At 37.2% G+C, this 16,113-nt stretch overlaps 1 protein-coding gene across 2 annotated transcripts in view; it reads right to left on the reverse strand.

Moving 5' to 3' along the window:
* The window catches only part of RSRC1 (arginine and serine rich coiled-coil 1), a 434,626-nt gene that overhangs the window by 81,727 nt on the left and 336,786 nt on the right, over positions 1–16,113 (reverse strand). For both annotated transcript variants that reach the window (XM_055569240.1, XM_055569241.1), the window contains exon 7: positions 2,289–2,357. In XM_055569240.1, the coding sequence (XP_055425215.1) occupies positions 2,289–2,357 (69 nt within the window). The remainder of the gene's footprint in view (positions 1–2,288; positions 2,358–16,113) is intronic.

Here is a 16,113-nt window from a genome sequence, read left to right on the forward strand (position 1 = left end):
GTTTGAATTCCCTGAGTCATACAGCAAATTTCCATTGGCATATTCATTTTAAAAGACGTTTAGAGCTAATTTAATGGAAAAAAAAAAAAGGAGAGACTCTTAGAAATATCAATTGTCATCGTGTAACACAAGGGGCTCTGAAATTTTAAAAAGTTTCTTTCAGCATTTAAAAGCAGTATTTTGGAACACATTATCAGGCTTCAATTCCTTGAAAGCTTCCTAAAGAAACAGTTACTAGAGGAAGCATTCATATTATATATTTTTTTCATAACAATAAATCACCCAGCAATTTCAATATCCGTGGTTACCATATCAATGTCATCTGCTTTCAACTGGTTATGACTCCAATTAAGATTTGAATTAATGGAATCAGACTAATAACTATTGCAATATATATTTACTGTGTTGGTTGATAATAAGTGCCACACTTGTAATTTATAGCACCACAATGTTTTATAAGGGCTATTATGTCATTAATTAGTTACATTGATCAGAATACCACATAACACAGCAGTACTAAAATATTACAATTTGCTTAGACTATTTTACATTTAGTATTATATCTATTTGTACTATATATGACCATAAGCATAACTGAAATCAGATTGTTTCCATGAACAAAACCAAAATGTGCATTTTAGAAAGCCAAAAGAAGAGAATTTTACTGAGGAATTAATTTTACCAGCAGAATTCATTCATTTTTTTCAATATACCATAAAATTGGTTGATCTAGGACACGAGCATAAAGTCAGGACTTACAGGAGTCAAGGTAAGAACTCTATATACACATTTAGTTTGAATCTCCTAATCTGTAGGGTTCTGTCACTTGAATCTACAGTTTCCCCCCCACCCCCTGCTTTGAGGGCTTGGTTCTGATGGAATGGTGCTTTTAAGAATTCTACATCATCATACTAAAACATTTTAGGTTCTATAAGGTCTCAGCTTCTAATTTTAAGTTGGGGGTGTAAAATTTTTTGTGGTTGTCATAGTAAAAAGAAGGCATTACAGAAAAATTCTCAGTTTTCAGATTTAGACAATAGCACTCAAAGACAATAGCTGGGAAAGACTGAGGGCAGGAGGAGAAGAGGACGACAGAGGATGATACGGTTAGATGGCATCACTGACTCAATGTTTAGGTGGACTCTGGAAGTTGGTGATGGACAGGGAGGCCTGGCGTGCTACTGTTCATGGGGTTGCAAAGAGTCTGACATGACTGAGCGACTAAACTGAACTGACTCAAAGACAGTATTTTGGAACACATTATCAGGCTTCAACTCCTTAAAAGCTCACAGAAGAATTAAACTCTGCTAATTAGCCAACAGAGTGATATGACTACCAGTCCAAGTGGATCATCAACTTAACTGACTGAGAAAGAGTTGCCTGGATCTTGCTTTAAGCACTGAGATTTACGACAGTATATATAAAGCCTCTAAGAATGAAAAATGCAAAATTTTCACTCACATACATCACAGCAATCTGAAGGATAAACACAATTTGTTAGGGGAGATAAAAATGTGTTAGATTTCTGTGTGTAATATTTTTAGGGGGTGGCGTCAATGTTATTTAAAGAAATAATCTACAAAAATTACGATGAATTTCTAAATCTGAATTATGACTGACATTTCTGACATTTTCTAATTTATTGTTCCATCTTAACCGCATTTTTATTTAAAATCTTATTGGCAAGAAGACTTTTCTTCATCACTGCTAAAATATTTCAAAATGTACCCATAAGATCAATCCATTTTTATGACTAATTTTGATAATTTAAGATAAAAGTTAGAAGGAAGAAACTAATACTAGTTCCACTGTATGATTTTGTATCTTTTCTGTTTCCCCAGATACTTAACACTGCTGCTGCTGCTGCTACTAAGTCGCTGCAGTCGTGTCCGACTCAGTCCCACCAGGCTGCCCCGTCCCTGGGATTCTCCAGGCAAGAACGCTGGAGTGGGTTGCCATTTCCTTCTCCAGTGCATGAAAGTGAAAAGTGAAAGTGAAGTCGCTCAGTCATGTCCGACTCTTAGTGACCCCATGGACCACAGCCTACCAGGCTCCTCTGTCCTTGGGATTTTCTGCCTCTAAACTAACCTTATGCTGGCAAACATCAGTGTCCAAGACACTGAATATAGTGTAACATCGTGTCATAGTTTAGGTTCGTAAAGTAGCAGGAGGTACCCCCTAAAGCACTTAATGATGTTTTATGCTTTATTCAGAGAATGAAGAGAATCACGTCAAATAGTGACTCTTCACTGTGACTGCTTTGAAACAAAATGAATACATGTCTTTACCTTCCTCCTTTCTTCTCTTTGCTTCTTCTTCATTTCTTTCTTTGGCTTTCAATGCTTCATCAGCTTTTGCTGAAAAAAAAAAAAAACCAATAAAATTTCTGTGTTTATTTTATGCCTATATTGTGAATGACAATACTGGGAGAAGGAGAAATAAATTTATTACATATTTTTTGTGAAGTAGCCAGAAGGAAAAAAATGGCTGAAAATCTGAAATATACCTTTTACAATCTTTATTCAGATTATTTACAATATTTATTTAGAATCTTTGAGGCTTAGTTCAACATAATCTCTGCACCAAAAAGAAAATTAATTTAAGCAACATATGTCTAATGATGGCATAAAAACTGGGAAAAACTGTTGGTCATTAAAAGTCATCTGACTTGTCAGTGAAATGCATCTGTTTTAAACTTTGGAGAAAAGTTAAGCTACAATCCACATTTTAAATATAAGAAGCTTGCTATATCTTTGGAACAGTATCAAATTAGGTAGCGTATTATTTTTTTCACTGCATATCATAGTAGCAGTTCTTTATTCATGTTATGACAGCATTTGGTAAAAAGAATCTTTTTCCCTCTAGAAACTTCTTCCCTTATTACTTAATTATCTACTAGTTGCTCAACTGCAGGGGTTTTCAAACACTTTACTACAGATGTTAGAGAAGATTAAAAATATACAGCACGGTAACAAGGGACTATCAATATACTCTGTAAATTAATTAAATTTCTGTTCCAGCACATCATTTATTCCAAAGCATTAACGTCTCAAAGGAGCGATTCTCCTTTATTGCCGGCTTACTGCCTGATGAGTGAACTAAGTGAAAATAAGTCTCTAATAGCATTATAGTTGATGAAATATTAAGTTAAAAAAAGTATTGCCTCGTCAAAAGAAAAAGAAATCAAACTGTGCCAGCATTAAACTTTGGATGAGCCTTTATTATAATGATAACAGCAATGTAAACAGTGATTTAAAAATTAAACACACTTACTTTTCAATTTTTTGCTGCATATATTTTTCCTATGCAAAATCAACATATCCTTTTGAAGTATAAAACCTGGCTTAAAAGAGTAATTTAAAGAAAATACACAGCACATACTTGACTATTTTTCTTCAAAAATTTGACTTTTCTTCATTGTCAACACTGACACTTTCTTAAAATATAAAACTTATATAATGGTGTTGTGAAGTGCTATATCCAATTACACAGACATCTGTTTCCATTTACAAGCTTTAATACATACTTAGACTGCATTTAAAGTCATGAAATATTAAAACTTTTATGCCACTCGGTATCATTGCAAGAATCTATTAAATTAGATAATAAAAACAAACCACCAGTAACTCTAAAGACTTTTACTTCATTTACACTTTATTCTCCCTGGTAGAAGGACAAGGATAATAGAAATTCCATTTAAATTCAATTTTGGTTATATGTGTAATTGTAGATATACCCCTTGAGTCATGTAAAATGCTCAGCTTATGTTTCTTCCAAATTATCCCGCTCAGATTCACATTCTACTCCTTACAACCATCTTCAATATGTATTAGCAGAGCTCATTAGACTGAAATTTAATAATGCAAACATCAGGTGGATTTCAAGAACCTCCATTAACAACGTAAGATGGATTGCTTATATATAGCTCTTGGGCCAACTGGGCACAATTTAAATTCAATAAACTACCCTGCCTAAATCTGATTTATCTATTTCACTAGGCTGGTCTGTCCTTTCTTACTGATTTGTTGGGCAATTCATTGGAATATTGTTTTATATGGTTTTCTTTAAACTGCAAATGGCTGTTGTGCTGTGGTTAAATATTTTATGTAATTGAGCTTCACATTGTCAATCAAGATTCCCAAGTATGTGCTTGTGTGTATAAATTAAAAAAAAAAAACTTAGAATTATGGAAAAATATTAAAAACACATTTGAAAAATTTTATCAATAATCAATACAGGTATGTTCTCTACAAAGGATATCAATGAATTCACTTGAATAAAATTTATTTATTCAAACTGAGTCATTAAGATCAAACTCCTCCTCGATTACTAAAGGAATTCGGAAGTAATTCCAAATTATTTTCTTCCTTTCTCACTGCTTTATGGTATTATTGTGTATATGTGAAAAGGGAAGAATATATGGTCATTCAAGACATGACTTAGTTTATCCTGAAATTTCTAATATTCTCTAAAGGTGGCAATCCCATTTTACTGATCCCGGGTATGGAATATCATTAGTTGTACCACAAAGTTTGATACCAAAGAACACAACTGGTAAGAGGTAAGAGCTATTCTTATAACTAATGATCAGTCCTTTTGGATTTTACAGCAGAGCATTTACCAAAAGTACTTATATTTTTCACTAGTCTTGCACATAACTTTCAATGCCTTGGCTCTTCCAAACTCCGCAGGCTATTGGTGCCCTCCTGCTTTTCCTTCCTTTCCTACCCAACCTGAACTCCAAGATTATCATTTCAATTCCACATTTATAAACACCCTCTTTTCCCTGATTACTTTGTTGCTGTGCTAAGCTGCTATCAAGATATCTGACCATTTTTACTTTTGCCATATAAGCTCCCTACAAAATGGTATGTAAATGTTATTGACTATAATGATTTAGAAATTATCTGGATCCTTCCACGTTGCTCCTTTTTAATCAGCATCCACAGCCGATTTCTGTTCTTGTTTCCTACAATTTACTAAGCTTACTCCACTGGAAGTGCCAATAATCTCACACCAGCTCCCCTGACTCCCTTATATTGTCTCAGCTTCACTCCCATTCACCTCTAAACTTTTATGTGCATCATTCCTTATCTCTTTTTTTTGCCTTGTTTCAAAAAGTAAATCCATCCACTTATGCTTTAGAACCTATTCCTTTCTGTATCCTTTAGGGTTCTTTCTGCTTCTCAAGGTTCAAAATCACTCTTCTCTATCCTCAGACGATAAATACATTCAAGTTTCACAAATCCTGTACAATATTTACTCTTCTGTCAACCAAGTTACTGCCTTTTCTTGTTCCTATTAGATTTTTGCCCCAAAGCTTTTGTAATGGTCCCCCCAAACTCTATCACAGCCAAATCTAATGGTTATTTCAGCTTTATCCTGTCATCATCTCTCCATCTTTTTTTAAACAGCTAACCAACCACATCTTTCTTCAAATGCTTTCCTAATTCTAACAATCCTTTGTCAGCCTTTTCTGGCTGCTGTCTCTTTTGCCCACCTTTCATTTCTTGGAGTTCTGTTGTTTCGCAGCCTTATAGGTCGTCTAACATGTAATCTATGTATTTGTCATAACTCCAGTTCTGGCCTCTTTTCAGACAATCAGAACATTTCCCCCCAACTACTTCCTGAATACCTCCACATAGATATTTCAAAATTGTGTCCACAACTGAACTCATAATCTTTCCCTCAAACTTGATCCTCTTTTCTAGCAAATAGCTGTTTTCTCTCTCAGATTAGAAACCTTTGTGCCACTATCCTCCAAATCATATCCTCATGCAGTACAGACTGACCAGGAGTTCCATCAGATTCCACTCCATGGATTATCTCCAGAATTCATCCAGTCCTTTGCATTTTCATTACCAGTATTAACATTTAGGCCTCATCTCTTTTTATACTGAATAAAAAAGGAGCACCTATTTCATCTATGTACTTTTAATACTGTCCCTCTAATGAACCCTTTATATTATGACAAGAGCAAGGAACATGTTCCTTTTATGCATCTCCAGCAGCAAGCACAGTAATATCTAGAACATAAAATGCTCAATAATTATAAAATAAATAAATCTAGCATTCTAAATACAATTATATCACACTACCTCTGAAGGTATCCTGTTGTGCATATATATGTAAATCCAATCTTCTTAGCATACCATCTAAGGCCTTTCACAGTCTGATCTCAATGAACTTTCTAGCCTTATCATTCACCATTTTTTTTTTTTTCCTCTTGGCCACACCACGCTGACTTACTTCCCTAAGGATTGAACCTATGTACCCTGCTGTGGAAGTGCAAAGTCTTAAAACCACTGGACCCAAGGAAGTTCATCATCACCAATTCTCTTTCACCACTTCAAGGATGCATGGCCTTGTGAGGCCACACTGGGTTTTGTTTGTATTACCATGACTTGTTCTTGCTGGGGAGCTCACCTTATTGTCTCATTGAGAAAATCTTATCAGAAACTTTTAGTTCAAATGTCACCCTCTTCTGTGAATCCTTCCCTGATTAATACTCCTTGTTTTCAAATGGATCCGACTGCTCTCTACTTTCTTCTTAGGCACTTCACTACCTTCCTTAATGGAATGAACAATACTTTATTCCTACAGGAGAGAAAATATTCTTCTCTTTGAGTGCAGGGCACAAAGTGTGACAGAAATCTTTCTTCATGAGTACATTTTTCTAATCTTTCTTGGAGAATTTACTTTCATTCAAGCCAATGAAATGTGAGTATAAGTGGAAGTGTATCATGTCTCCATATCCGGCCCATAAAAACTCTCACACAATCCTCAGTCTCTTGCCCTATCCACTGGCTGAACAGAGGACCAGTAGGACAACCACAAGATAAAAGAGATCTCATCACCAAATTTCTGCAAGGAGCAGTGCTCTCCTAATCTCTTTCTCCTTTGAAAAAAAATGATCCCATTTACTGAACAAGATAAAGAACATGAATATACTTGTAAATGAATAAAAAGAGGACAGGAGTATGCATGGAAAACATTTATTTAATTTACTAGCCTAAGCTTCAATGTGGCAGAGGAGGGTTTGTACCCAAATCCAACAGGTGTGCTCTTTAGTATATTTGCTGTTGTTTAGTTGGTAGGCAGCGTTCAACTCTTTGTGATCCCCGTGAACTGCAGCCTGACAGGCTTCCCTGTCCTTCACCGTTCCCCTGAGTTTGCTCAAGCTTGTGTCCATTGTGTCAATGATACCATCCAACCATCTCATCCTCTGTCATCCCATTCTCCTCCCGCCTTCAATCTTTCCCAGCATCAGGGTCTCTTCCAATGAGTTGGCTCTTTGCATCAGATGGCCAAAGTACTGGAGCTTCAGCTTCAGCATCAGTCCTTCCAATGAATATTCAGGATTGATATTCTTTAGGATTGACTGGTTTGATCTCCTTGCTGTCCCAGGGACTCTCAAGAGTCTTCTCTAGCACCACAGTTCGAAAGAGTCAATTCTTCGGTGTTCAGCCTTCTTTATAGTCCAACTCTCACATCTGCTTACAAATAACTGTGAAAAGATGAGAAGTGAAAGGCAAAGGAGAAAAGGAAAGATATACCCATTTAAACGCAGAGTTCCAAAGAATAGCAAGGAGAGATAAGAAAGCCTTCCTCAGTGATCAATGCAAAGAAATAGAGGAAAACAACAGAATGGGAAAGACTAGGTATCTCTTCAAGAAAATTAGAGAGGGCCCAATCACAAAGATGGGCTCGATAAAGGACAGAAATGGTATAGACCTAACAGAAGCAGAAGATATTAAGAAGAGGTGGCAAGAATACACGGAAGAACTAAACAGAAAAGATCTTCACGACCCAGATAATCACGATGGTGTGATCACTCACTTAGAGCCAGAAATCCTGGAATGTGAACTCAAGTGAGCCTTAGGAAGCATCACTACCAACAAAGCTAGGGGAGGTGATGGGATTCCAGTTGAGCCATTTCAAACCCTAAAAGATGATGCTGTGAAAGTGCAGCACTCAATATGCCGGCAAATTTGGAAAACTCGGCAGTGGCCACAGGACGGGAAAAGGTCAGTTTTCATTCCAATTGCAAAGAAAGGCAGTGCCAAAGAATGCTCAAACTACTGCACAATTGCATGCATCCCACATGCTAGTAAAGTAATGCTCAAAATTCTCTAAACCAGGCTTCAACAGTACACAAACCATGAACTTCCAGATGTTGAAGCTGGATTAGAAAAGGGAGAGGAACCACAGATCAAATTGCCAACATCCACTGGATCACTGAAAAAGCAAGAGAGTTCCAGAAAAACATCTATTTCTGCTTTATTGACTATGCCAAAGCCTTTGACTGTGTGGATCACAATAAACTATGGAAAATTCTGAAAGAGATGGGAATATCAGACCACCTGACCTGCCTCTTGAGAAATCTGTATGCAGGTCAGGAAGCAACAGTTAGAACTGGACATGGAACAAGACTGGTTCCAAATAGGAAAAGGAGTACATCAAGGTTATATGCTATCACCCTGGTTATTTAATTTATATGCAGAGTATATCATGAGAAATGGTGGACCAGGCTCCGCCATCCCTGGGATTCTCCAGGCAAGAGTACTGGAGTGGGTTGCCATAGCCTTCTCTGGGGCTGGATGAAGCACAAGCTAAAATTAAGATTGCCAGGAGAAATATCAATAACCTCAGATATGCAGATGACACCACCCTTATGGCAGAAAGTGAAGAACTAAAAAGCCTCTTGACGAAAGTGAAAGAGGAAAAAAGTTGACTTGAAACTCAACATTCAGAAAACTAAGATCATGGCATCTGGTCCCATCACTTCATGGCAATTAGATGCGGAACAGTGGAAACTGACAAACTATTTTTGGGGGGTCCAAAATCACTACAGATGGTAACTGCAACCATTAAATTAAAAGACGCTTGCTCCCTGGAAGAAAAGTTATGACTAACGTAGATAGCGTATTACAAAGCAGAGACATTACTTTACCAACAAAGGTCCATCTAGCCAAAGCTATGGTTTTTCCAGTAGTCATGTATGGATATGAGAGTTGGACTCTAAAGAAAGCTGAGCACCGAAGAATTGATGCTTTTGAACTATGGTGCTGGAGAAGAGTTTTGAGAATCCTTTGGACTGCAAGGAGATCCAACCAGTCCATCTTAAAGGAAATCAGTCCTGAATATTCATTGGAAGGACTGATGCTGAAGCTGAAACTCCAGTACTTTGGCCACCTGATGGAAAGAACTGAGTCATTTGAAAAGACCCTGGTGCTGGGAAAGATTGAAGGCAGGAGGAGAAGGGGACGACAGAGAATGAGATGGTGGGATGGTATCACCAATTCAATGGACATGAGTTTGAGTAGGCTCTGGGAGTTGGTGATGGACAGGGAGGCCTGGCATGCTCCAGTTCATGCGGTTGCAAACAGTCAGACATGACTGAGTGACTGAACTGAACTGAACTCACATCTATATACGACTACTAGAAAAACTATAGCTCTGACACTATGGACTTTGTCAGCAAAGTGATGTCTCTGCTTCTTAAACACTGTCTAGGATTGTCATTGCTTTTCTTCTAAGGAGCAAGCATCTTTTAATTTCATGGCTGCAGTCACTGTCAGCAGTAATTTTGGACCCCAAGAAAATAAAAGTCTGTCACTCCACTTCCCCCATCTATTTCTCATGAAGTGATGGGACTGAATGCCATGATCTTCATTTTTTGAATGTTGACTTTTAAGCCAGCCTTTCCACTCTTGTCTTTTACATTCTTATAGTGGTTCCTTGGTTCCTCTTCACTTTCTGCCATAGGGTGGTGTCATCTGCATATCTGAGGTTGTTGATCTTTCTCCCTGCAATCTTGATTCCAGCTTGTGCTTCATCCATCCTGGCATTTTGCATTATATACTCTACATATAAGTTAAATAAGCAGGTTGACAACATACAGCCTTGATGTACTCCTTTTCCAGTTCTGAACCAGTCTATAGTTCCATGTCCGGTTCTAACTGTTGCTTTCTAACTTGCATACAGGTTTCTCAGGAGGCAGGTAAGGTGGTCTGGTGTTCCTGTCTCTTTAAGAACTTTCCACAGTTTGTTGTGATCCACACAGTCAAAGGGTTTAGCATAGTCAATTAAGCAGAAGTAGATGTTTTTCTGGAATTCTCTTTTTCTAGGATCCAATGGATGTGGCAATTTGATCTCTGTACCCTAATATTCCATCTACAAGGTGAAAAAAATTATTTTCTCAAGATAGTGAAATTTTGTGATGTTCTAATGTCAGTTTTGGGAGCCAGAGAGAAATGTTCCAATGAACTGCAAATATAAACACCTAGCAAAAGGTATTTTCCTGTTTATTTCAGTTTAAAATAATTTTTGGTGCTTCTTGCACTAACAGTAAGTAAATGACCAAGACACTAGGGTATTTCACAGGCACAGCCATGTCAAAATATCTTAAGCATCTATTGCAGCACACAATGGTTTATAATCAGGATACCAGTGTTATATCTGGCATTGTCCATCCCAGCCTTCACATGTATATAGACTTTTCTGAATTAGCTATAAACACACATTTGAGAAAGTTTTCAAATAACTTATTATTTCTACTACATTTACCATGGCACATATTTACTCAGTTCAAACATTTTCATATGCTTACAAAAAAAGTGTGAGTAAAAGAGACACTATGTAAATAAACAATTAAGTGTCATTTCTCCCCAAATTCTAAGTACAGTAAGGTATGTTATCTAGGTAAGTTATTACTATGCATATTTTATTGATGAAGAAATAAAAGGTCCAAGAAAGTTAAATAACTAGCCAAAGGTCAGTACGACTAAGATTCAGAGCCTGTGAATGCTAGCTAAATGCTTTTCAAAAGTCTATTTCTTACCTCTTCCCTCATCTTGAAGCAAAGTAACCAAAATTAGAGAATAATGAACTGCTTCCATGCTGTTTACTGTTTACGGAGAAACTGTCTATGGAGAAACGTTTATCTGAATACTCTTTATTCAAAATCACATGCAAAATCTGAAGAGGCCTTTTGCTTTGTAATAACCATTAATATTTGTTTGCCTTAATTGTTTCATATATTTAAGGTGGTTAAAAAAATAAATCTAGAGTTTCTCCTCATAGTACTATGTTAAATCTCATAAACATTTGAGGCTGAAGCAAATTTCAGTAATTCTGAGATTCCATCCACATGTCCTTCTACCAAAATACAGTAGATCTTCTACAGTGATACAGTGATTAGTTCTATCTATTAAGTATGATTTTGATTTCAAAGTGTTATAGTACCATTTTTCAATAATTTTCGTCTTTTTTCTTGTGTCTTTTTTGTCTTTTTTTTGTGACACATTTTTCTTGTGTCTCCTGTGTTTCACAAATTTTTGTGTCACTGCAGTAAATGATGGCTCTAAGTATGAAACACCTAAGTAAGGCATTACTAATTTTCATGCTATGTGTCTGTGAGAGAGACAATTAGAAAGACTGAAAAGTGACATTTAAATTTAGAATTTAATTTCCCCTGTTGATGGTTAAAGCAGTTTTCATTTTAATCTAGAGAAGAAAAACCAGGTGATGGTACAGGTTAGCTCAGCTGTTCCAGGGTCTCTTTCCAGGTTTAAAGGAAAGGGGAGAGTGATAATAAACGTCTGTTGGAAGAAGTACAAAGGTGTAAATGCTGAAATGGATTTTCAAATCTATCAGCTCATCTGTTAGCAAGAACTACTATTTTTTATATTTTTAATGCCTCGTGCCAAAGCCTTTGACTGTGTGGATTACAATAAACTGTGGAAAATTCTGAAAGAGATGGGAATACCAGACCACCTGACCTGCCTCTTGAGAAATCTGTATGCAGGTCAGGAAGCAACAGTTAGAACTGGACATGGAACAACAGACTGGTTCCAAATAGGAAAAGGAGTTTGTCAAGGCTGTATATTGTCATCCTGTTTATTTAACTTCTATGCAGAGTACATCATGAGAAACGCTGGACTGGAGGAAGCACAAGCTGGAATCAAGATTGCCGGGAGAAACATCAATAACCTCAGATATGCAGATGACACCACCCTTATGGCAGAAAGTGAAGAAGAACTAAAGAGTCTCTTGATGAAAGTGAAAGAAGAGAGTGAAAAAGTTGGCTTAAAGCTCAACATTCAGAAAACGAAGATCATGGCATCCGGTCCCATCACTTCATGGGAAATAGATGGGGAAACAGTGGAAACAGTGGTTGACTTTATTTTTCTGGGCTCCAAAATCACTGCAGATGGTGACTGCGGCCATGAAATTAAAAGATGCTTACTCCTTGGAAGGTAAGTTATGACCAACCTAGATAGCATATTGAAAAGCAGAGACATTACTTTGCCAACAAGGGTCTGTCTAGTCGAGGCTATGGTTTTTCCAGTAGTCATGTACGGATGTGAGAGTTGGAGTATAAAGAAAGCTGAGCAAAACCAATACAATATTGTAAAGTAATTAGCCTCCAATTAAAATAAATAAATTTATATTTAAAAAAAAAAAAAAAGAAAGCTGAGCACCGAAGAACTGATGCTTTTGAACTGTGGTGTTGGAGAAGACTCTTGAGAGTCCCTTGAACTGCAAGGAGATCCAACCAGTCCATCCTAAAGGAGATCAGTCCTGGGTGTTCATTGGAAGGACTGATGTTGAAGCTGAAACGCCAATACTTTGGCCACCTGATGCAAAGAGCTGACTCATTTGAAAAGACCCTGATGCTGGGAAAGATTGAGGGCAGGAGGAGAAGGGGACGATAGAGGATGAGATGGTTGCATGGCATCACAGACTCAATGGACATGAGTTTGGGTGAACTCTGTGAGTTGGTGATGGACAGGGAGACCTGGTGTGCTGTGGTTCATGGGATCACAAAGAGTCAGATACAACTGAGTGACTGAACTGAATTGAGGAAAAAAGTATCACTGTTAGTAGGAAGAAAACAACTTTTAATTATTAGCTTTTAAAAATGGTGGTGGTTGGTGTTTATAAATATATAAAGAAGTTTATATATTTATATATAAACTTTATAAATACATAAAGAAGTTTATAAATATATGTGACAAATTATATTAATTTTGGATCAAGGGTGACATATATACCTCAAAATAAATAATTATAAATCTAACAACTTGGTTGAAGAGGACGAAAGTTTTGAATTCAAGGAAATGATATTACTAGTAATACCACACTTGCAAAAACCTTATTATTCTTCACATATTTGAAAACAGCAACCCCCAGAGGTTTCTAAAAGTCTAGAAATAGGAACTTAAACATGACAAAAGAAAAAAAACATTTAGACCATAGTATATTTGTATTAGATAAGAAATGGTTAAGGATGACTTTCAGAGAGAAAAATTATAATATGAAAATGTAATGTTAAAAGAATCCTAATAGGCTATTATCTTCAAGGCTTCTTCAGATGTTTTTGCTGGGTTTTACCTCTAGTTTTTGTACTTATCTAGACCATAGCACAGTAGAATAATCTAAAAACTCACTAGTTAATACTATCGAATTCATTTATAGATTTACAAATGAACACAGCTGCTGCTTCTGCATATTTTAAAAACTTATATAATTATGGTTATAAAACTATCTTTTACAGTGCCTCTGCCTCCTTTGCACACATAGCATAGAAAAGAGATTCATTAATTATAAGTTCTTATTCCTTACCAAGTTGCACCATCAGTAAACACTGCCAGGGACTTCTCTGGAGTTCCAGTGGTTAAAAACCCACCTGCCAGTGCAGGGAACACAGGGTCAATCTCTGGTCCAGGAGGATCCCACAAGCAGAGGGACAGCTCAGCCCGCGCTCCCCAACAAGAGAAGCCACCTCAATGAGAAGCCAGTGCATTGCAACTAGAGTAGCCCCCACGTGCCACAACCAGAGAAAGCCCACACACAGAAATGAAGACCCAGCGCAGCCAAAAGTAAACAGACTTAAAATAAACATTTCCAATTCAAATGGTGACAGAGACAGACATACTGTCTTGCATGGCTTACTACTATTAAGTCACTTCAGTCGTGTCCAACTCTGTGCAACCCCATGGACCGCAGCCTACCAGGCTCTGCCGTCCCTGGGATTCTCCAGGCAAGAACACTGGAGTGGGTTGCCATTTCCTTCTCCAATGCATGAAAGTGGAAAGTGAAAGTGAAGTCACTCAGTCGTGTCTGACTCTTAGCGACCCCATGGACTGCAGCCTACCAGGCTCCTTGGTCCATGGGATTTTCCGGGCAACAGTCCTGGAGTGGGGTGCCTTTGACCAAAAAGGTATCCATGTAAAAACGGTTAGTCATTTCCCATATTTGAAATGGTTATTCTGAATCTGCCTCAAACAGCATCAGGGTCAATAGTGACTACAACTGGAAAACTATTGTACAAACATGAAATTTCAATTATTATATACCTATTGCAAAAAAAAAAAAGCCATCTTTCAACATGAGTAAATGCTCTAAAATATTAATTTTTGCTAGATCATGTTACAAGCAGGTTTTTTTCTTTAGTTCCTTCAAGTGTCCAGATTTACAAAAAAGATAAAACAGATGACGGAGAAAATTCTCCAGCAGAATACTGCACCCTAATCATTGAGCTAAGTGCTGAAGACTGAGAAATGAAAAGTTTAAATTAACACTGGGAAACATAAAACCAAACACACACACCTGTGTACAGGTACTCTGGAAGTAATGAAGAATGAGGATATGGTCGAGGAAGACTTCCAGGAAGAGGTGATACTTGGGCTGCCTATTGTAGGATAACTTAGTTAGGAGGACAGGACAATCATTTGGTTCATGAAATCTAAATGCACCAGCTCAAGTATATTTTATGTTTCGTTTTATGGTTACAATCCAGTTCAGATGAGCCTTGGAAAAAACAGTAGGAGAAATCCCAGAGGTATGCTGTCATAGGATCCAAGGAGGGACTTTTGACCAGGAATTAGTTACCCAAAACAAATCTAATCCTACTAGTACTGCTTAATAAAGGATAGCTTGTTCTTTTTAACTTAAATTATTAAGTCAGAAAGTCATGAATGGACATATGACTATGTTCATAAAGGGTGCTGTCTACTGCCAGGAAGATCCTATCAATTTAAAATGAAAATAAGTCAAGAATGAAGTAACAGTACAAATCACATGTGATGCATATTCTCAGAAAATCATCAATGTCTGAAGCTAGAAGGAATCTTCAATATGACACATAGTATGTTCCATGGCATACTAACTTCTCATGATTTTTCATTTAAATAAGGTTTCACAACATTGGACCTTAGACTAGATGCAGTACTGAACCTCTCCTCCTGGAAAGCTACAGTGCTCATCAACAAAATCAAGCTCAGAGATATTCTGCAGGTTGAAACATCTGCTTAACTTAGTTTATCCTGTGTTTCCCCAACTTGATTTTACTAAAGGATGATTCTTTTCCTGTAATATAAATAAACAAAGAACATATTTTGGGAAACGTTAATCTAGTCTATGATGCTGTGAAAGTGCTGCACTCAACATGCCAGCAAATTTGGAAAACTCAGCAGTGGCCACAGGACAGGAAAAGGTCACTTTTCATTCCAGTCCCAAAGAAAGGCAATGCCAAAGAATGCTCAAACTACCGCACAATTGCACTCATCTCACACGCTAGTAAAGTAATGCTCAAAATTCTCCAAGCCAGGCTTCAGCAATATGTGAACCATGAACTTCCTGATGTTCAAGCTGGTTTTAGAAAAGGCAGAGGAACCAGAGATCAAATTGCTAACATCTGCTGGATCATGAAAAAAGCAAGAGAGTTCCAGAAAAACATCTATTTCTGCTTTATTGACTATGCCAAAGCCTTTGACTGTGTGGATCACAATAAACTGTGGAAAATTCTGAAAGAGATGGGAATACCAGACCACCTGATCTGCCTCTTGAGAAATCTGTATGCAGGTCAGGAAGCAACAGTTAGAACTGGACATGGAACAACAGACTGGTTCCAAATAGGAAAAGGAGTTCATCAAGGCTGTATATTGTCACCCTGCTTATTTAACTTCTATGCAGAGTACATCATGAGAAACGCTGGGCTGGAAGAAACACAAGCTGGAATCAAGATTGCCGGGAGAAATCTCAATCACCTCAGATATGCAGATGACACCACCCTTATGGCAGAAAGTGAAGAGGAACTGAAAAGTC

This window comes from Bubalus kerabau, chromosome 2 (assembly GCF_029407905.1).
Source record: "Bubalus kerabau isolate K-KA32 ecotype Philippines breed swamp buffalo chromosome 2, PCC_UOA_SB_1v2, whole genome shotgun sequence".
Lineage (NCBI taxonomy): Eukaryota > Metazoa > Chordata > Mammalia > Artiodactyla > Bovidae > Bubalus > Bubalus kerabau.